The sequence below is a fragment of the Rana temporaria genome, chromosome 4 (genome assembly GCF_905171775.1).
Source record: "Rana temporaria chromosome 4, aRanTem1.1, whole genome shotgun sequence".
Taxonomy (NCBI): Eukaryota; Metazoa; Chordata; class Amphibia; order Anura; family Ranidae; genus Rana; species Rana temporaria.
In genome coordinates, this window is record NC_053492.1 from 151,975,887 (window position 1) to 151,999,280 (window position 23,394).

General features: G+C 41.6%; 1 protein-coding gene across 1 annotated transcript; it reads right to left on the reverse strand.

The window, feature by feature from the left end:
• Window positions 1–1,188: 1,188 nt before the first annotated feature.
• SUCNR1 (succinate receptor 1) lies at window positions 1,189–19,055 on the reverse strand. Its single transcript, XM_040349209.1, has 2 exons — window positions 18,907–19,055; window positions 1,189–2,537 (listed from the first exon to the last, which is right to left on the reverse strand). The coding sequence occupies exons 1-2, from the start codon at window positions 18,907–18,909 to the stop codon at window positions 1,557–1,559; spliced, it is 984 nt and encodes a 327-aa protein (XP_040205143.1). The 5' UTR covers window positions 18,910–19,055; the 3' UTR covers window positions 1,189–1,556.
• Between the last annotated feature and the right edge of the window lie 4,339 nt (window positions 19,056–23,394).

The following is a 23,394-nucleotide window of genomic DNA, read 5'->3' on the forward strand; positions in this document are numbered from 1 at the left end:
CAGTGTAGCATAACCGCGCAATTGTCATTTAAAGTGTGACAGCGCTGAAAGCTGAAAATTGGCTTGGGCAGGAAGGTGCGTAAGTGCCTGGTATGGAAGTGGTTAAATAAATGACATTAAAAAAAAATAGAAACTAACAATATTTTGTGGAATGCAGGGTGTCTGTATGTGATTAATCAATAAGAGCTTATATAATGAACATTAGAGTTCTGAAAACAAGTATATATGCATGTATTGGTGGCACAGAGTTTTGCTTACCCTGATATAAGGGTAAGATGACCTTTAAATTGTTTGCAATCTTGAACCAGTTATTTACAAACCATACAGCAAAATCTATTTTTACTGACCTTGATTAAAATGAGTAAGAAGCTTAACAGGATACATTACTAACTAGAATAAAAAATAACTTGCTTTGTTTCATACCATAAAATAAAAATTATTGGGGAAACAAAGTACAGATTGGTTGATTCATAAAAAAAAAATAGCAGAGGAGAAGGGATGATGTCTGAAGCAACTATATATTAACTGTGGTTCATTTACAAACCTGGCGGAGCATGTGAAATTTTCAAAATCCTTTGGGGGTAAAAAAATGTACAGTACAAGAAACACATGTAAAAAAGCCAAGACACAAAACTTTTCATAATTTTCATAGGCTCAATTAACTTTTAGAAATACATACAGTGGCATTATAATAATATTTATACACAAGGTAGAATTGTAAGCAAGATTCTATTGAACCAGTGTCATCAATCATTATAGATAATCATTTCCAATTAATAGAGTTGGTCCTTTGGCATAAAATATTAGAAATCCTAATACATGCTTTAGTTCTCATAAAGCCCTGTACACACGATCGGTCTAAACCGATGAGAACGGACTGAAGTTCAGTTTCATCCGTTCGACCGTGTGTGGGCCCCATCGGTCAGTTATCCTTCGGTCCAAAAATTTAGAACTTGCTTTAAAATTGAACTGATGGACGCCTAACCGATAGGTCAAAACCGATTGTTAGTATGTAAAAGCATCTGTTCAAAACCCGCGCATGCTCAGAATCAAGTCGACACATGCTTGGAAGCATTGAACTTTGTTTTTTTCAGCACGTCGTTGTGTTTTACGTCACCACGTTGGACTCGATCGGTTTTTTAACTGATGGTGTGCAGGCACATCAGACCATCAGTCAGCTTCATAGGTTAACCGATGAGAACGGTCCTTCAGTCGGTTCTCATCGGTTTAGACTGATCGTGTGTACAAGGCCTAAAGATAACTTCAAATGTCAGCCTTACAGCCATAACTGGAGTTTGTTGTCTTTTCTGGAATGTAACATAGTTCTATGCCATTACACGTGCTGTTTATGAATTGTCCTGTTATTAAGACTACAAGTCTTTAATAGTTGCTACACCAATCATATATTGAATATGTTTAGACATTATTTCCTATTTTAGGAATGAGAAAGCAGCTTATAAACATAAATATTTAGCACATAGGAGTTCCGTGTCACCAGAAAATACTGAAAATTACGTATAATACTATTGTATATAAACTATGTACACAACTTATTGCTATGACTCTGTGCTGTACTCTCTAGCTTCCTGATGACTAGAGCTGAATTTATAGGCACATTGACATTTTATTACTTGAAACATGTTCCGAACCCTTGCCAACAACATTTCCCTAAAATTGTCCCCCATGAGAAAGTAGAACACAGGGTTTATTACACTATTTAGAAATGCAATGGGTCGTGTGATGATATAAATGGAATTGATGGTGACCAGTGTCTCGTTACTCAGCTTCCATTCCTCCATACGTGAAGCGATCCTTACATTTCTCATGATGTGATATGGGGTGAACAGGATAAAAAACACTATCACAGCCACACAAACTAAAGTAAGAGGTTTTTCAAGAGAGAAGGATGTTGTAAGTTGCTGATTCCTGTTTCTGAGAAAATAAACCATTTTCCTGTAGAACAAACACATGGTACAGAGAGGGATGAGGAAGCCAGTGACACTAAGACAAACACTGTAGATTAAACTGGATGAGGCCATCCCAGAACTCCCATAGCTGAGACACTGGCTGTTATCGCGTAGTTCTATGAATAATAGAATTGGAGAGATCTCTAACATAACCACAATCCAAATCCCAACAGATATGGTGGCTGCCATAGGTTTCTTCTGCATTATGTGGTCTTTAAAAGGGAACTTGATAAGAAGGTACCGGTCAATACTGATGAAAGTGATGAAGAGGATGCTAGTGTATAGGTTGGCATGAAGTAGGTACCGGTTGCTGTAGCAGAGGAGCTCATTAAAGACCCAGCGTCCATTGGAATAACTTTCAATCAGTAGAGGGAGCGTGCAGAGGAAGGTGAAGTCTGACAAACACAGATTGAAGAGGTAGATGCTTCCGCTGGTCCATTTCTTCATACAAAAGATATAGCCAAACATTACAATGCCATTCCCAAGAATGCCAAATATAAACTCTAGTGAGTACACAGTTGATAGGTAGTATTTCTCAAGGAGACAGTCAACCGATGAACAGTTAGGCTTCTAAAAGTAAGTAAAAGTTATACAATTAATAAAAAGTTAACCATGTACTATTTGATAACACAGTTTAGAAATGTTTATCTTCTATCAGAAATGTGTCGATGTCTCTGTATCATGCGTAAAGTGTTACTAAACCCAGTAATAGGAAAATAGTTAATCTGCCCCCCACAGTGCCCACAGCTTATAAATCTTTCTTTTACATTAAAATATTGCCCCTTTTTGGCTCATCTGTATATCACGGTCAGTGATAAATGACACAGTTTCTCCAGTGCTGAGAGTTCAGGTAGGAGGAGATTTCCACTTCAGACTGTATACATGCCCATATGTGTGATGCCAATATCATGTGACCTGGCTAGCTCTGAGAACAAGTAATTATTCTCTCCAGCATAAAAGACACAACTGAGCATGTGCAGGTTGGCTACCCTGTCTGTATTAGCTGGCTTTCCCCAGATAGACAGTGCAGGAGGGGGAGGATCTGTGCATACAGGATAAAACAGCCTTTTTACACAATGCCGAGGATTAACCCCTTAAGTTTCACAGTTTGTATAACAAGCATGCTATGCTGCATATACAGACAGATTTTACTGTTGTTGGTTTAGTAACAAACGTTGGTACTTATACTGTATGTTTAACTACTTGCCGACCACCCACCGTAGTTTTACGGCGGCAGGTCTGCTCGGAAGTGCAAAATCACGTAATATAACGTGATTTTGCATTGCGCCCCCTGCTCACCCCTGGTGCTGGTGCGAGTGCCCGACGGGCGCAATCACTACCGGGCACCCGCGATCACTCGTGACAGAGCGAGAACTGGGAGCTGTGTGTGAAATGACTGATCTTATGTTAATACAATGTTCATACAATGTATAAAAAAACGATCTGTCATTTCCCCTAGTCGGTCTCATCCCCCTTCAGTTAGAACACAATGAGGGAACATAATTAACCCCTTGATCGCCCCCCTAGTATTAACCCCTTCCCTGCCAGTGACATTTTTACAGTCATCAATGCATTTTTATAGCACTGATTGCTATAAAAATGCCAATGGTCCCAAAAATGTGTCAAAAGTGTTCGTTGTGTCTGCCATAAGGTCGCAGTATCGATAAAAATCGCAGATCGCCGCCATTACTAGTAAAAAAAAAATATTAATAGAAATGCCATAAAACTATCCCCTATTTTGAAGACGCTTATTGCGATTTGCGCAATTGTTAGTTAAAGCAACGCAGTGCCGAATCAAAAAAGTGGCCTGGTCATTGACAAGCAAAATGGTCCGGGGCTGAAGTGGTTAATATATTACCTACTAAAATATTTTTTGTCAGCGATTCTTGTAATACACTCACCTATGCCAATTAAGACACTCAAAGTCACTACTTTTCTGTTTACTTTTTATATGTTATGGCCAGAACTAAAATGTTTTTTTTTTTAATACAGGTAGAAATAAAATATTACATACTGTATTCATATTTTACATTTTCTTTTTAGGCCAGATGGTAGTGTTTGGTACTTGCATCTTCTTACCTCTTGCTGCAAAAAGCCAGTTTACAGAGCTCAATGGTTCAAGCTGAAATTTATACAAACAGTAACACTCCCCCCTCTCCCCCTCCCTTCAAATACTTCCATTTAGGTTTCACTGAGAGACAACTTGCCTGAAAGAAGGTAACTACTGCTTAAAAACAGATATAAAACATGTGTTTAGAAATGTAGATACAATTTGAACCTACACCATCATAGTTCACCTTTTACAGAAGTATTTTAGGTAAGACAAATAAAAGACTAACTGATGATCTCTTTTCTGAAAATTCTATATGTACTTGCTCTCATGTTGATAAACTGATTTAGACCAAACGTGTAGATAAAGAGTTCCAACTTTCTCTGCATATTTATTCCAGGCAAGTCATTATCTCAGAGTAATCTACCCTTTTTTTTGGCTAAATACCAGCTGGAGAATAAACTTTATTGCACTGCACCTAAACTTCACATACAACACAGATGTGAACAGGGCGTTACATCAATATAATTCATTATACCTAATTTTAAACCTTTAAAGTGTTACTAAACCCAGGACCCTGCATTCAGTATATCTGGTTTCCCACAGTACACTGAACATGCAAATGCAATAATTTTTAGTAAATATAAATTGCTAAATACAGTATATAGCAGTCGTGTGACTTCTGTCAGTGGAGGAGTGTTCATTTTACTCTGACTGTCCTACGTGGCTGCAGGACCCCTGACCCTCTGTCTGGACAGTGCTAATCAAATTCACCCTTCCAAAGGGAAAAAAAAGCCTCTCTAGCAATACACACCAAACTGAGCATGTGCAGAGTGTCTCCAAAGGCTCTGTCTTATCATGAGATGGTTTGGGGACAGTGGAAGAGGGGAAGGATCAGAGAAGACGTATTTAGACAGCCTTTATACACAATGTTAAGGATTAACCCTTTACTGCATATACAGACTGATTTTACTATTGTGGGTTTAGTAGCACTTTAAATGTAACAAGTAAATAATAATAAATAAAATGCAGTCTTTTGCTGCAAAAATAATTGCAAAAATAAAGTTTCCTTAAAAAGGTCCTAAACTCTGGTTAAAAAAATTAAGAATCTACAGTATTCAAGTATGCATTCTTATCCCCAAAAAAATATCTTCTTTTGCTCTCCGCCTCCCCCGAGCCTCCAAACTCCAAACAAACAGAAGTAAAGGGGAAAAGGAGATGTTCAGGAGCTCACGCAAGACAATTACAAGAAGGCAGAAAAGCATAGTAAGAAAAAAAATACATTACAGGGCCACCAAGTGGTAGATGAGCATGATTATGCGCCTTCTTTCTGGAGCGTGCATTGCGTTGTATCATTGATCAAGCCATCGAGAAGCAGGAAGATGAGGAAGTCGCAATGCTGGATGAATTCCCGGGGGGGCTACTCACACTGAGGCAAGTCAACAACGGGGGTCTGAAGAGGAGTCAGAGGAGGATGGTGCCAGGGCGGAAGAGGAGGAGCAAGAAGAGCATGCTTTGAACCTTTCTGGGATCCCTGGTGTTGTCCATGGATGAGGGGAGGAAAACGAGGATAACATTATCCTGAATGATGAGCAGGAAAATTGCTCTGCCAGAACCCCTCTAGCGCCACCTGTCGCCCAGGGGTGGAAAAAACACCCCTGGAGCGCAGGCTGACCTACAGGACATTTCTGGAATGACAGCAGCCCAAATTTGACAAATTGTGAATGGGAGTAAGAATAACTCTCCCATTCCCCACTAACTTTAGCGTAGTGCCCATACTGAAAGTAAGGGGGCGCTACATGTTGGCTCAGGGAGTGAAAAGCAGGCACCCATCAAATCAGCATTAGCATTACTTTTTGCTTTTGGTTTTACTCACCGCTGCTGTCTTCAGAGAAGGGGAGGTAAAATCGCAGCAGATTGATGAAGACAAAGAGGGTTAACGAGAGTAGAGGTAGCGTTGGTCGGGGTGGGGGGAACCCGCAGTCCTCTCCTATAGTCTGAGATATGTTATCCTCCACCTTTTGAGTTGCAGGCTACGCTGCGGCTCCTCTTGGTATTTGCTGACAGGAGCAGTTGGCACTCTCTGGGGTCTTCCACGATCTTCCCAGATCTTTACTGCTCTGTCTACTGCGGGTTTTCTGGTTACTTTTCAAGCAGGATCTTTCCTCCCTGGAGAGACTCCTCATGCTGTGGAGCTCCGTAGATCTGCCGGACTGATAGCACAGCTGTCCCCCCCTAGGACAGGATCTTCGTTGTAAGTAGCTATCCGGACCTCAGCGGGGGGGGGGATAGGTGAGCTGCAGGGGGGGCGGTATTCAGACTCGGGTGACCATCCTCCTGGAGCGGACTGGAGTGTCTCACCTCCATGCACTGAAGCAGCACTGAAGCAGCACCGCACAGCAGCATACAGGCTCTCCCTTGCTCCGCTCAACAGGATTCAGCAAACCAGCGCCGGAGAGAGCCACATAACTGATGGTCTCTTCCTCCGATGAGCAGTCTGCGTCCCGAGCTGTAAGCGAGTGGGTCAGGCGGGGGAAGGGGGCACAGGCACGGTGCGGGGAGGGGAGGGATAGGAAGAGGATCAATCTCGGCCGTTCATCTCCTGGAGCTGAGCTGGAGACCAGGTGTCTCGTCTAGGTGCTCCGGCGTGCTGTCCGCACCATCACTAGACTCCTCCCTCCCTGGTGTCATCCGTGGATGGGGGAGGAGAACAAGGATGACATTATCCTGGATGATGAGCAGGAGCCAGGCCACTACATCGCTTCCAGTTTAGTGCAAATGGGGGCCTTCATGCTTCAGTGTTTTAAGAGGGACCACCATATAAAAAGCATAAAGGGCATGGATCAGTACTGGGTGGCAACGTACTTAGATCCCTGGTACAAACAAAACATGGTGGAAATGTTACCACCATCACAGAGGGCTATCAGAATGCAGCACTTCCAGGCCTTGCTTCGAGAAATGCTGCATTCTGCTTTTGTGTGTGCTGGCAGAGGAATTTCCACTCACAGAGAAACAGTTTTGGGTACCAATCCAACAGCGCCTGCAAGAAGAGGGCGATTTGAAGATGTGTTGGTCACTAATGATATGAGATCATTCTTTCAGCCTGTAAAAGCACTGGTGAATGGAGTGAACCACAACTGCGGTTAGCAAGGACTTCAATGCGATTCTCTATGCGACAACTCAGTATTAGGCCCCAGGCATCACTCCTCGCAACAGGAGTTTGGGGGATCTATACATCATCTCTCTGTCATATAAAGAAAGGCGTTGAGCTAATAAGTGTAGCGATACCCCCTCAGGAGCCGCTGGTTAGATTGGGACAGCGTGTTATGTTACCTCTATGATGTGTCTAGGGATGATGATGAGAGTAATGACGGAATGTCCAGACAACTGGGTGACGTTTTCTGTGCTTTTATTACTGGTCCAACATTACCAATAGTCAACTCGAGGTAGATAGGGAAATATTGGTGAAAGGAGAACTTGCAGATTCAGGCTATGGATAACAGAAGCAGTCCTGCCTCCAATAATAACTCTTGCTTTGTCCCCACTCCAGCTGGAGTTGGTAAAGTGCCCCTGGACAGGTCTCTCTCACAGGCCTGGCAGCCAGGGTGTCACTCGGAACCGCTGAGAAGGAACAAGTCTCTGCCACCGACTTGGCTCTAATAGGAATTGGAATTAGGAGTGGGACCTCTGCCACAGGCCCTGTACTCAAGAACATGGATAGTGGAGCGAATCCTCTCAGTCAATAATTTGCCTGAATCTCCCTCAGGTAAACTTCCTATATTTGGGGTCACCGACTAACAGTTTGCAGCATACAACCTGTCAGTGTCCGGTCACCCAGATCCCCGATGGATTGTCTAAGCCCTGTTGGATCATCTGCCTCCGGGTTCACCTCGGACCGACTCCCCATCGAACAGCACAACTCGCTTGGGATCTTCCTCTTGAAGTGTGGGGACCCAGTAAGTCACTGGGGCCCCCTTGTAGCATTAGTTGCTCCGGGCCATGGGGACCCAGAGTCAGGAACTCTGCGTTGCACGTGCGCCCCGGCCTGGTAGGCCATATCGCCGGGGCCCGTGATGTGCACACACCCTAAAGGTGGGTGCCGCACCCGGAACCAGGAACGCGCGAAGACTCCACAAAATGGCATCTGCCACAGAAATAACCTCCCCCAGCATGCCCCGCGAGGGAAACACTCCTCTGATTGGCTGCTGGAGAAAGGCGCCTCCGCCTGGACCCTCTGGCACCACCTGCCATCCAAAGATGGAACTGTATCTTTGGAGAACAGAATGAACCCACAGGACAGTCCAGGGCTGGCAGCAGCCCAATTTAAACAGATCAAACTGATGAGAGCAATGTAACTCTCTCATCCCCCATTAAATTTGACATAGCACCTGTACTAAAAGTACACAGGTGCTACATAAGCATGGACACATTACAGCATGCGACCAGAGCTTAGCGTTTAAAATTAGTTCAAGGACAATATCCCAATACACCACTACATGCAGGTGATTATCAGTAAGGGACCCCAGGCGTCTCTTCTCATTTGGGGATTCTCTACATCATATCACCTTGGCATTTAGAGATGTATTAAGGCCACTAGGGGAGATGCTATGGAATAACATCAACCCCTAGCATAGAAAAGTTAGAGCGAACGAACAAGTTCAACAATTAGGACAAGGCCTAGGAGGATTTGTACCCATGTCGGGCACGTAGTAATGAAAGTTGTAGTAACAACTGTAGCTTGCATATAACAAGTACTTTAATTGACTAGTAGTACTTGTATATGAGAGGCAATATAGCTCAGGTAGTTATAGTAGCATACTTGAGGTAATTTGGTAGATGTAATACTATTGCTTATGAGAGGCAGTATAGCTCAGGTAATTATAGTAGCATACTTGAGGTATTTATTTGTAGAAGAATATGAGAGGCAGTATAGCTCAGGTAAACATAGTTGTAGACATGAGCTATAATTATAGATGTAGCAATGCACACTTATGAGAGGCGGTATAGCTCAGGTAATTATAGTAGCATACTTGAGGTAAGTTGCTATAATGATTTAGAGGTAGCTGTCCCTTTTAGGTACTCGTTTGCAATAAGCTTTAGCACATTATTATCTCCCAGAAGATATAGTAATATCCACACGGTATTTGTAATAGTACAATAGTAGTAGATGAATCATTAGCATTAGATCTTCCTATAGAACTACAAGTGAAGGAATGTCTACTTATCCGTTTGTAGATCTCTATGCAGGAGATGGAATGTCCATAGTGCAAGATGTTCATGGCATGAAGGTACCTCTCAGCAATGCAGTTGTTGTAGGAAGTCTCAGCTAAACCTGCATCTATGACTGACACTACGGCTGGCAATAATAGAACCCCGCCTGTATCTCCTATGCATGCCTTTATAGGCAGGAGATCAGGTGTAGTGCATTGCCGTGAGATTTGAATAGAGCGCCATATAAGACGTACTTCCGCATTCCAAGCTGGAACGCATGCCTAATGTACCACCAGCCACAGAATACAAAGTTGGTTGCTGTCAGGTGAACGTCTGTGGCCGTGGGCTAATCTTTGGGGCCTGTACTGACCGACACTTACTTCTGTATCCGGTGAATGCCTAATGTGTCAGTTTTTCACTTAATACTTCTGGTAGGTCAGTGTCCATGTTGTAGAACTATTTGTGCACAGCTAGTAAGTATTTTGTGGCTGCAAATATGACCTGCAATTTTTAATGTCCGTCTGCCATTAAAGTCAATGGGGCCCGCCGTGAACTTGCGGTTCGCGGACATTTGCGAAAGTTTGCGGTTTGCGTTCGGGAACCGTCCTGTCAGATGTTCGTCCATCAATATTAATAATAATAGTAGTAGTAAAATATTATATAAGTAGCAGTAGTGGTAGTAGTATGAGTAGTAGTATTGGTAGTAGTATCAATAATGGCTTCTAACATAAATGCACAAAGACAGGATAAGAGAAAATTAGAGTCCGGTCTAACACGTTTACATGCACATTGTTTTTAGGTTATTTGGGTTTTGGAGTTAAGCCATTCAAAATGTATTGATGTTACAGGAAAATTGTGCAACTGTGAATGATCAGTGGTTTTGTGAATAACACCTTTTATTACTCACAGTCTTCAGGATCATTACCTAAGACTTTGTTGCACTAAATAAACAAATAAAAGACTTAGGTTTTGCTATATAATAGCTGAAAAAGAATAATAGCTGCTATTCAACGGCTCTAAGAAGTACTGTGTGTGCACCTTAAAGTGGCTGTAAAGCTTCAATATTTTTTTTTTCCTATTAACAGATTTTTACTTACCTGCTCTGTGCAATGGAATTGCACAGAGCGGCCCGAACCTCCCCTTCTCGTGTCTCACCGACACTCCTGTTGCCTCCCCTCTGCCAAGTGTCTCTATAAAAAAATACTCTCTATGGGGGGCACTCATGCGGGCTCACTCCAGAACCTTGCTATATGCGTCTTTTGACACAGACAGTGGGACTTAAGCCTTTGATCACCCCCTAGTGATAACCCCTTACCTTCCAGAGAAATGTATACAGTAATCTGTGGCTATTTTTAGCACTGATCGCTATATAAATGTCAATTGTCCCAAAAAAGTGTCAAAAGTGTCCGATCTGTCCGCCCCAAGGTCTCAGTCCTGCTAAAAATCGCAGATCACCGCCATTCTCAGTAAAAAAAAAAAAAAAATGCCATAAATCTATCCCTATTTTCAACTTTTGCGCAAACCAATCAATATACACTTATTACAATTTTTTTTTTTACCAAAAATATGTAGAAGAATACATATTGGCCTAAACTGATTAAGAAATTATTTTTTTTACATTTTTTGGGGGGATATTTATAATAGCAAAAAGTAAAGATATTGGGGTTTTTCAAAATTGTTGGTCTTTATTTGTTCATAGCGCAAAAAAACTAAATGCAGAGGTAATCAAATACCACCAAAAGAAAGCCCTATTTGTGGGGAAAAAAGGATGTCAATTTTATTTGTGTACTACGTCGCACGACCGCGCAATTATCAATTAAAGCAACGCAGTGCCATATCACAAAAAATGGCCTAGTCAATAAGGGGGAAAATCCTTCCGATCCTTGAGTGGTTGAATGTGTTAATTATAGATACCATTCTAAGGACAGTTGTCTATATTTATTCTATTTACACTTTCAAACACTTTTTGGGATACAGCTGCCTATACCAATGATGTTTATATTAAATTCAAACCATAATTTACACATGGCCATATGTTTAACTATTATTGAATGGTTTTAAATCTGTACAATACAGGTATTATTGGAGGAACCAGGGAGACTGAGCTTCTGAGAAAATGACTTGAATACCTAACCTCTATGCTTCTGCTGTGAACTTTGAGGATGAATTAATCCACAGTGCCTTCATCTACATAGGTTAGTGAGGGCTTGTTTTAAAGCTAATTTTGTGATTGTTAAAGTGTTATTAAACCCTCTTTATTAAAAAATTATGTTTTTTGAATTTATATCATAATTACATGTGTTGTTGCTGCTCCCTTAATTTTTATTGAATCCCTTTGCAGGACAATTTGTCATCAAAACTGTATCCCATGAATGTATGCTTAAGGAGTGGCTCTGTTGCCTTGTGGGGCTCCCTGGAGACTCCCTCGTGTGTGCTACTGGTCAGGACAGCCAACACAGAAGCAACCAACAGAAGCTAAATGCTAACAGGCATGCATATGCAAAGGAGCCAGCCACAAGGAATCATGGGATATGTAGTCCTGATGCAGTAAAACAACTGACTTTGCATGGTATGAGCAGTGCTTTCTCACTGAACAAAAGTTTGAGGAAGCATTGAAGGGAGGTCTATGAATGAAAGAGTGATTCTTTGGGGCCAAATATTGGCAAAGAAAGTAGCAATAATTTCTAGTATTGTGCTTTTCTTCACTTAGGACATAATACAAATACTTCCTTAAGTATCTTTCTATGAGCCATTTTTTCAATCTGGAACTCTGTTAGGCTAGGTTCACACATGTCTGGCTGTGGTTTGCAGTTCAGTGTCTGGTGCGGTTTTGTTCACTGGTTCAGGTGCGATTCAGATACAAATTTTTAATTGAAATTGCATCTAAACCAAATCCAAAATTGCACAGGACCCTTTTCAGAAACGGCTGCCCCAGACATGTGTGAACTGGCTCCATTGAAAGCCGATCTGATGTAAATGTTATGTGAATCGGATGGTGAAAAAGCTGTACTCTTGCCTATCCTTACTCTTCTAAAAAAATGCATTTTTATTTCTGTCTGTGTTGCTGTTGCAGATTTTCCCTCAAGCCTCGTACACATGCTCGGTTTTCTCAGCAAGAACCAGCAAGAAAACTGCTGGCAGAGCTTTCCTGCCGAGTAAACCGAGCGTGTGTACTAGGCTTTCAGGTTTCTCGTCTGGAAATCTGGCCAGAATCTCGACGAGAAAAATAGAGAACCTGCTCTCTATTTTCTCATCGAGATTCTTGTCGGCCTGTTTCCCGACGAGAAACCCGAGAGTGTGTATACTTACCTGTCGCCGTGGAAATCCGCGCATGCTCGAAATGACTTTGATGCATGCGCGGTAGCTTCCACGACATAGGTAGGGTGAAGCAAGATGGCGGCGACGGCATCGAATGTGACGAGCGCATGCTCATCGTACGCGATGACGTCACTGTGTTCTTGCCTTTCAAGAAAACAGCGGTTGTTTTGAAAGGTCTGTGTGTACACTCACACATGCCAAGAATCATGTCGGGAAAAACAACATTTTTTTTCCTGACAAGATTCTTGCCGTGTGTACAAGGCCTCAGTTACAGCTAAGGATTAGGGATGAGCCGAACTCCCACCCATTCGTTTCGCACCAGAACCTTTGAATGGACCGAACGTTCGCGCGAACATTTAGAACCCCATTGACGTCTATAGGACTCGATTGTTCGAATTCAAAAGTGCTCATTTTAAAGCCTAATATGCAAGTTATTGTCATAAAACGGGTTTGAGAGCCCGGGTCTTGCCCCAGGGAACGTGTATCAATGGAAAAAAAAGTTTTAAAAACTGTATTTTTTTCTGGAGCAGTGATTTTAATGATGCTTAAAGTGAAAAAAATAAATAAATGAAAAATTCCTTTAAATATCATGCCTGCTGGGTGTCTATAGCATGCCTGTGAAGTGGCACGTGTTTAGAACTGTCCCTTCACAAAATGAGATTACTATAAGAAAAAAGTAATTTAAAACTGCTTGCGGCTTAAATGTAATGTCTGGTCCCTGCAATATGGATGAAAATCATTGAGAAAAATAGCATGGGTTTCCCCAAACTCCCCCCAGGTCATTACAGGCCCCTTTGGCCCTATATACTTTGAACAGCAGTATATAGGCGGTGCAAACAAGACAGGGACTGTAGTATTGTTAAGTAGAATCTGTTTGTAATTGTGAACTGGTACTTTTTTAAAGTGTAGCTCCAGCCATAAAATCTATTTTTAAGCTTTTCTGAAAACATAGAGAAGGGTTATCACCACTGTAACATTTGTTTTGCTGTCTGTGGGCATCTATTCAGAAGATTGCAATTCACTTTCTGTCCCAATGACAAATGTTTTTTTTTTTTTGTGAAACAAGGATTGGTGATAAAGCATCAGTGGACAGGAGACACCTCTTATAGCAGAGAATTTCCCTTCCTAGGGGTAGATTTCCTCTCACTTCCTGTTGTCTCCTTCCGTTTGCAAGTAGGAGTCGTTTGTAAGTTGGATGTTTGAAAGTAGGGGCCTGCCGTATATACTCTGCATAAATTTGGGCCCTAGGTGTTGGTGTTGCCACAACACTGTAAGCCCTCACAGTTAGTCTTGGTGGGCGCTGGAACGCCCTGCTGTGTGAACTATTATATCAAGAACTGTAATTACATGCCATTGTTGAACAGTAATAGAAAAATTGGGCCTTTGGTGCTGGTGCTGGTGCCACAACACTGTAAGTCCTCACAGTTACTCTTGGTGGGCACAGGAATGGGCCCTGCTGTGAAATATTAGATCAAGAATTGTAATTACATGCCCCTGTTGAACAGGGGCAGAAAAATTGGGCCTTTCTTGGTGGTGGTGGTGGTGCTGGTGCCACATCACTGCAACCCCTCACAGATACTCTAGTTGGAGCGCAGGAATGAGCCTGCTGCAAAGTATTGCATCAAAAATTGTAATTACACGCCCCTGTTAAACAGGGGCAAAAAAATTGGGCCTTAGGCACTGGTGCTGGTGCCACAACACTGCAACCCCTCACAGATACTCTAGTTGGAGTGCAGCAATGAGCCAGCTGCAAAGTATTGCATCAAAAATTGTAATGACACGCCTATGTTAAACAGGGGCAGAAAAATCGGGCCTTAGCCACTGGTGGCGGTGCCCAGAACCAAAATTGTTCTTACAAGCTATCAGCATGATTATTGAGGAGGAAAAGGATAGTCACTCAGCATAACAGGATAGTCACTCAGCATCATCATAGGCAGTCTTGAAGGGATCTGGCATTTCAAAAAAAATTATTCAGTTACATCAGCATCAGGTGCTTGGTAGCTGGTGGTGATCCAAGCCTGATTCATTTTTATGAAGGTCAGTCGATCGACCGAGTCTGTGGAGAGGCGGACCCTGTGATCGGTTACAAAGCCTCCAGCAGCACTGAATGTGCATTCTGAAAGAACGCTGGATGCAGGACAAGCCAGTAGCTCAATTGCGTACTGTGCAAGCTCTGGCCAGTGATCCATCCTCAAGACCCAGTAAGCCAGAGGATTTTCGGTGGGAAAGGTGTCCAAGTCTGATCTTGCCCCTAGGTATTCACGCACCATGTAAAACAGACGCTGGCGATGGTTGCTGGAACCAGTCATACCTTGGGGATACAGACTAAAAAACTGTCTGAACGCATCGCTCAGACGGCCACCTTCTCCACCGCTCCTTCTGTGACTGACCGAAGCCTCAGCTTCCAGGACCAGGATTTTGTAACCTCCCAGTATCTGGGAACGCGTTGCACAGACCTTTCTGCAAGGCCTCCTGAAGATGTTTCATTTTCTGCTCCCTCTGTGCCGGCAAGATAAGGTCCGCAACCTTACTCTTGTAACGTGGATCAAGGAGGGTTGCCAGCCAGTAATGATCCCTCTCCTTGATAGCACGAATACGAGGATCCTTACGCAGGCTTTGCAGGATCAGGGAGGCCATACAACGTAGGTTTGCTGAGGAATTCGGTGCGGAGTCCTTTGGGTCACTGAGGACGACATGAACCGCAGCCACCTCGTCCCAGCCACATACAAGTCCATGGGTTCCTTGGGACTGTAATTGATCCCTTGAAGACTGCTGCTGATGCTGAGTGCTAGGCTCCACCTCCATGCTGACACAATCCTCCTCCTGGTGTACCGATAGTAAATTGCCGGAAAGTACTTGACACACCTAATTCTACACCTTCAGTCCTATCAGTGCAAGCTTCAGAGAGGATTGAGGGTATAGTGGGGTTGGAGATCCCAGCTGATGAGGAGCAAGGGGAGGTCCGCTTTGTTCTTTGGTGTGGGTCTTTGAGGTACGCTTGCCAACAAACTGCATGGCAGGTCGACATATGTCTGGCCAAGCATGTGGTGCCCAAGCGGGTGATGTTTTGGCCACGCGACATACGCTTGAGACATATGTTGCAAATAGCAGCGGTGCAATCTGATGCACTCGTCTCAAAAAAGGCCCACACCAAAGAACTTTTGGAATAAAGCTGAGAGACAGCAGCGCCCTGCACATGCGTAGCTCTGCATTGTGATGCAGTCGGTGTGCTGCCCTTTAGCTGGCCCATGGAGGGCATCCTGCCTCGTTGAAGATGTGCCTGTGCCTCCTCCTCATCCTCTCTCCTATCATCACCCACGTAGAGTCAGTGACCTCATCATCCCCTCCCTCCTCATCACTGTAGAAAACCTGGCAGTATGCTGCAGCTGGGGGAACATGACTGCCAGATTGCTGTCCTTCTTGGGCACCCCCTCTCTGTGGGCTCACGTTACTGCCTTCCTCTAGCTGTGTACCATCATCGGAGCCTTCAAAACGCTGTGCATCCTTATGCAGCATGTACCCAACACTGTGGTCAAACAGTTCTTTGGCCAATTATGGCTCTCCGTTTTTTGCAAGCTGTGATTGGCCAAGCATGCGGGTCATAGTGCATGCCTGGCCAATCATCAGCCAGCAATGCAAGGATGAACTCAGGTGTGTTCGCAACTCCACATGCCCACGCCCGCCAGGAAGATGACACTCCGCATTGCTAATCACAGGTAGTGAGACATTTCCCAATCTGATCAGGAAATGTCTCACTGCCTGTGATTAGCGCTGCTAAGTTTTAGCATCCTGGCGGGTGCAGGCACGTGGAGGTCTAACACGCCTGAGTTCATCCTTAGTTGCGGCCAACAGAACAGAGCCCTAGATACAGTAGCAGTAAAAACCTGACAGGGGTTTGTATTCTTCTCCACTATAGCCAAAACTATAAAAACTGTTTATTGAACCTTGTAAATACCTAAATTTTTATAGACTGACCACAGAATCACTTTAAGCAATTTCACGTTTTTTACTCCACACACATTAATATTTTAATATTGAAATCATAATATTAATATGAAATCGCTAGTTACATGCAGATTAGCCACATTATTTCATTAAAGATGCACATGCAGTTGTGGTCATGGATCATATGAAGGGCTAGACAAAAACTAGGGAATCCTCCCCATTGTGTTATTGTATTCTAACAGCGTGTACTCCCCTGCTGTCAAAATACACTGATAAGCCTGCAGCTGACTTGCTGCTGCTCTGTTCAAACAGAATTTTAACCACATCCCCAATTGTGAGAAGTCACACTTTAGATCAACTTCTAACAAATGGGAACAGCCATACATGGTTTGAAATTCGAAGTTTCGATCCATAGCCAGCTTTGTGCTCATCACATGTTACAATCTAATTGTACAAGCTCCTTTAGATCAATCAACAATGATTTAATACAAGGGCCTGAATGATTGGATACAGATTGATTGGATAGTTTAAATATGTCCTCATATTACATAGATTTGGTTTGGAGATTGGGGTTTATTTACTAAAACTAGAGAGTGCAAAATCTGGTGCAGCTGTGCATGGTAGCCAATCAGCTTCTAACTTCAGCTTGTTCAATTAAGCTTTGAAAAAGAAAAATGGAAGCTGGTTGGTTTCTATGCAGAGCTGCACTCTCCAGTTTTAGTAAATCAACCCCATTGTATGGTAAGAGTCTAATGCCCCGTACACACCATCACTTTATGTGATGAAAAAAAACAACGTTTTTAAAAACGTCACTTTAATTGACCGTGTGTGGGGGAAAACGTTGTTTTATGTCTTGTAAAAAACGACCAAAAAAAATTGAAGCTTGCTTCAATTTTATGTGTCGTTTTTCAAAACGTCGTTTTTTACTTCACAGAAATTGACCGTGTGTAGCAAAAAACGTAGTTTAAAAAGACGTTTTTACACCCGCGCATGCCCAGAAGCTAGTTATGAAGCGAGCTTCAATGGAAAAACGCGGTGGAACGTAACCTCGCTTTGCTAGAACATTGTGAGAAAAACGATGGTGTGTAGGCAACTTTGTCTTTGAAAATTTAAGTTTCAAAAATGTCGTTTTTTACTTCACAGAAAATTTCGTTTTTTTTCATCACATAAAGTGATGGTGTGTATGCGGCATAACATGTGTGGTGGCCCTTAGATATTGCAGTGATCATCAAAAAAGTTTTTTTCCCCCCCACAGTAAAGTCTCACACAATCGGATTATCCAATGGGAATTGTGTGATGGTAGGCTGTTGTCGGAAAATCCAACCGTTTGTATGCTCCATCGGACAATTGTTTTCGGATTTTCCACTGACAAATGTGGGATAGTATGCTTTAAAATTGTCCACCAACAAATGTGTGTTGTTGGATTATCCGATCGTGTGTACACAAGTCCTTTGGACAAAACTCCAAAGTACAAACACGCATGCTCAGAAGCAATGCTCCCCATAACACAACATTAGCAGACGTTGCCCAAAGGGTGGTGCTAAAGAGCTGAAAAAAACACAAAGTTCCTGGTCAACGCCCTTTGGACAAAAGTCCTACGCTTTGTCCAATGAAAATCCGATCGTGTGTATGAGGCTTAAATCTCACTGATAAAACCTTTTGTGTGCTAATATGCATTCTCTGTGTTCCAACCATATTTAAGCTGGTTGTGTTAATTAAAAAAAAAGGTAAAGCTCTAAGCCAAGTGTACACTCTATAACTGCTAAAAATTTAGCAGGACAAAATAAATAAATCATTTACTTTAGTAAATGGAATCAACCTATTTTTAATTATGATTTATGATAGCCTTTTTTTAATTTAATTCCTTTCAACTCTACACATCCTACCTGATATTGTAATTATCCTAATCAATATTGTCAGTAAACATTAAATAACGCTCTGAACACAAAGTAAGCCTTTAATTGAACACAGCCTTGATTTACTGAAATCGCCTAAATATTACATTGGAAGATTATTGATTACATGCAAGTGAAATGTCAAATTCTAGGAAACCAACTAAACTCTAATTTACAAAGGTCATGCATGAATATTGTATGTACCACCAGGCTAAATGCTGCACTTAGATTTGTTCATTATTTTCCCTTAAATCCCACTTAATACTAAAAAGTGGTAAACAGGTAGTTATAGTTGTAGTTATAATAAATGGATATATAAAAAGGAAATATATTACAACCACCTGTAAATTAGAAAACATCTTCTAATTAGCATATTTTAAATAAAACTGTTGCTTGTGTTATATAAATTTACAAAAATATATAATTACCTGCTTTTTTTTGTAACCTGTTGGTTATTGTGTGAACTCTGTTTACCTATTGAGCTTGTTATAAAGTGTACTGTGAAAAGTGCAAAACTTACCATAGTAGCAGAAGATCTGGGTCCTCACAATCCACTAGCAGCCTGTGGCACTGGGTGTATCACGGAGCCTCCTCTATATTTATCAGGCAGCAGCTGTAAGAGTCTCATTTGCATATCTTGAGTTACACTAGTTAATAATTCAAACACAAGTAACGAGCCCATGCGGCTAAACTAACATTGTGGTTAGCAACCGACAGGAAGGGAATATAGTTTGGAACATTTATACCCATAAACAACCAGTCATATTTAGGAAGATTTATTTTTGAAATTACAGTAAGAAAAGTAAGAAGAACAGATTACATTAGAATTCCCATTAAGATGTCTTGTTGCCAGTATTTTAATTTTTTTTCTGTCATTAGTGTCTTCAAACAAAGCAATTCTGTATTTGCTAAATGTTAAATAAATGAAGACATTTTATTATATTGTAAAAACACAAAGCTATTACCTAGGCGGCAATACTTTCCCAAAAGTAAATATCACAAAAATGAGTCATCGTTTTCTTTTGTTTTGTTTTTTTGTTTTCCCTGCATTGTTGATCTGAATATTATCGAAGCATACGCTGTGCAGTTATACCTTTATGCCAACCCACCTAATTTTGAGTAGGTCCCCATTTTGCGGCCAAGATGGTGTTTTTTGTCTACAAAACAGCCCTCTTGCCTGGCAAAGGAGCCGCACATGCTCCGAAACGCGTTACCGCCCCCTTCTCCCTACTGACATCAGCCTTGTGTGTCCCGCAGTGAACCCGGAACACAGGCTCCCTGCTGCCTCCTCTCTCCAAACGCGTACAAGAACACTTTACAGCTCCTGGACGGCTCTACACTGCTCTCTACCACCGTGCCGAGGATGGACACATGCCACAGATGAGGACTCCTGATGTTATCATGTCTTTTAACACTCTTTCAACACCCTTTGTGCACTTTATTACATTTTGCATACTGCACTTAGAGGTGCCTTTCTTTTCCTTTTTTACAAAACAGCCCCCCAAACCTGTTGAGGTATGGACTCCACTTAGACCTCTGAATGTATGCTGTGGTGTCTGGCACCAAGCCGTCAGTAGTAGATTCTTTAATCCCATAAGATGTGAGGTGGGGTCTCTATGAATCAAACTTGTTTTTCCAGCACATCCCACAGATACTTCATTGGATTGATATCTGGAGAATTTGGAGGCCAAGTCAAATCCTCAAATTTGTTGTTCTGTTCCCCAAATCTTGAAACAATTTTGTAGTGTGGCAGAGTGCAAACTGCCACATATTTAATACCTTTTCCATGAAGGGGTGTATTTTGGTCACCAACAATGTTTAGTAAGGTGTTACGAGTCCAAAAGCATTACACTGTCTGTCGGCTTGCCTTCTTCCCATACGGCATCCTGGTGTAATTTCTCCCCCAGGTAAGCAACGCACCCGACCATACACATGATGTAAATGAAAATATGATTCATCAGACCAAGTCACCTTTTTCCTTTGCTCTGCGTTCCAGTTCTGATACTCACGTGCCCATTTTAGGTGATTTTAGCTGGAGACACAGGTCAGTATAAGCACCCTGACTGGTCTGCTGCTATGCAGTCCTATACACAATGAACTGTGATGCCCATTTTTTCTGCTTTCAACACATCAACTTCATGTACAACATGTTTACAGTACTTGCTGTCTAATATATCCTGCTGACTTTCAGATGCTATTGTAAAAATACAATCAATGCTATTCACATAATGTGTGTGTGTTCATAAAGTTATGTGTTCATAAAGTTATGGCTGATTGATGTTTAATGTTTAATATCATACAATCACAGTTGTATGGTTTGTCCATGATTTAACGCAAAGCTGTATAGATAAAGGGTTCTGTGCATTTCTGCCAGCTAAAAATTGTAAATAACACCAGCGCTCATATAATAAAATTGTGAATATCAGTGAATAAATGCCTTAACGAAGTGTACAGGAGCCAAACCAAACAGCACTTGCACTTACATCTTTACAAAAAAATGATAACATTAAACACAAATATCAAATGTCCAAGTGAGTCCCAAATCAGAACTTATGGAACACTAAATATAAGTTTTGATTTGTTACTCGCTCATTTTTCATTTGTTTTATATTTATTGTATTATGTGCAACCAAACAAACAAATTATTGTTCAATTAGCAATGCTAATGTCCACACTGTGTAAATGTGCACAGTCCAAAAAATTGTGTAGAACAGAAACTAAAAGAAATACAAATAATAAAAAATAGACATGTGCACACTGAAATATTTCGTTTCGTAATTTAGTTTTCGTCCGAAAAATAAATTTATTTAGTTACTCCCGAAATTTGTTTTTATTTATTTCGTTTTTCGTTAAAAAAATGCATTCGTCCGAAAATCCAAATTAAGTTCGAATCTGTCATTGAAGGCTTATGGTGTATGTTGAATGTTCTAAGAAGAAGAAGAAAAAAAAAATTTGACAGAATCTTAAAAAAAAAAAAAAAAAACATTTCGACTCTTCATGTGTCTCTATGTCGAATCTTCATGTCTCACTATGTCGAATCTTTTCTCTTTATGTAGAATAATATTGGACTAATAGAGTTAAGGTTAGGCACAATTAAGGTCGAATCTGTCATTGAAGGCTTATGGTTTCTGTCGAATGTTCTAAGAAAAAAAAAAGAAAAAAAAAAAGAAGATTTGACAGAATCTTTAAAAAAAAAATATATATATATTTGATTCTTCATGTCTCTCTATGTCGAATCTTCATGTCTCTCTATGTCGAATCTTTTCTCTCTATGTCGACTCTTCTTTATGTCTCTATAATGTCGAATTTTTGTCTCTATGCCGAATCTTTTCTCTTTATGTAGAATAAGGTTAGGCACATTCGACCGCAACAAAAACAAAAATAAAGCATTTGTTTATGTTGGATCTTTTGGTTTTCATCCCCTGTTCTTTTGTTATCGTTTGTTAAAATAACGAAAATACCTGAAATTCGGACGAAAACGAATGCACATGTCTAATAAAAAAAAAGATTAATAATAAATACTCTTCCACCGAATGATGTCTCTCGTGTGAGACACTCTTTCCCCAATCCTGTATGACTCACCAGATAGACATGCCTACTATAAATAGGCAGTACACACTCACAGAGGTATCTCCTCGATGTTACTCCAATAGTCATAGGTCACCACTCCACATAAGCAGTACAATGGTGACAAGCTGCTCATGGACGATGGTCAGATTTTTTACTGAAATCTGTACTTCATGAAGCCAGTTTATAATCTGCACATCCTTAATCTCTGAATCTGACAACTGGTGCTTCAGAAGTTCAAAGGCTTGAGTATTTCCCTATGAATACTTGGGCAGGACTTCTGTCACTTTTCCTCCAAACCTGGTAATTTTCTGGTGGAGAACTAAAAAAAAAAACATGAGATTCGGTCATTATATGAGGCCCCATACACACGAGAGGATTTATCCGCAGATACGGTCCAGCGGACCGTATCCGCGGATAAATCCTCTCAAAGATTTCAGAGGATTTCTATGCGATGGCGTGTACACACCATCGCATTGAAATCCGCGCTGAAATCCTCTGCCGATGACGTGTCGCGCCGTCGCCGCTATTATGACGCGGCAACGGGCGCGACGCTGTAATATAAGGAATTCCACGCATGCGTCAAATCATTACGACGCGTGCGGGGAATCCCTTTGGAAGGATGGATCCGGTAAGTCTGTACAGACGAGCGGATCCATCCGTTGGAATGGATTCCAGCAGATGGATTTGTTGAGCATGTCAGCAAATATCCATCTGCTGGAAATCCATCCCAGGGGAGATTTATCTGCGGATAAATATCCCACGGAGTGTACACACCATAGAATCTATCCGCTGAAACCCGTTTGCACGGATTTATCTGCGGATAGATTCTATGGTGTGTATGGGGCCTAATTGTCCAAAATCAGACATGGACTTTATTGACAGCAAACAAAAATAGTTATTACCCAAAGAAGAGAAAACAGATTCGCAGCTCAAAACAACATGCCCAACTCCAACATGCAATGAGAGTTCTGGTAGATCTCTCACTGCGTCTTGGAGTTGGGCACATTGTATTGAGCTGCGAATCAGTTTTTTGCAAAAGCCAAGTCATCTGGCAATGCAGATCCATGTCAAACATGATGCCCCACACCTGACGACACACCGAAAGAAAAAAATCTGATGACTCTAACGCAATGATGGCCACTCACCAATTGACAAATACTTAAGCTGCAATTGGCAAGTTAAGAAAGGGGTAGGAATAGTGGTGATATCTTTGCCCAAATATGACAATAGCCATATTATAACTCACGGCTTTCAGAATACCTGAACAGTCTGGAATCTGTTTGGCTGATTTTTTTCTGCCCAGATCCTTTGATTTTTTAAACTAACTTTGTCTAGTTGGGTGGCGTTGGCAGAGCCACCCATGGCTTGAATTTTGTCCAGTTTACAGAAATCAAACAAAAATCAAGCCAAGAATAACAAACTGGAGGTTACATGGCCA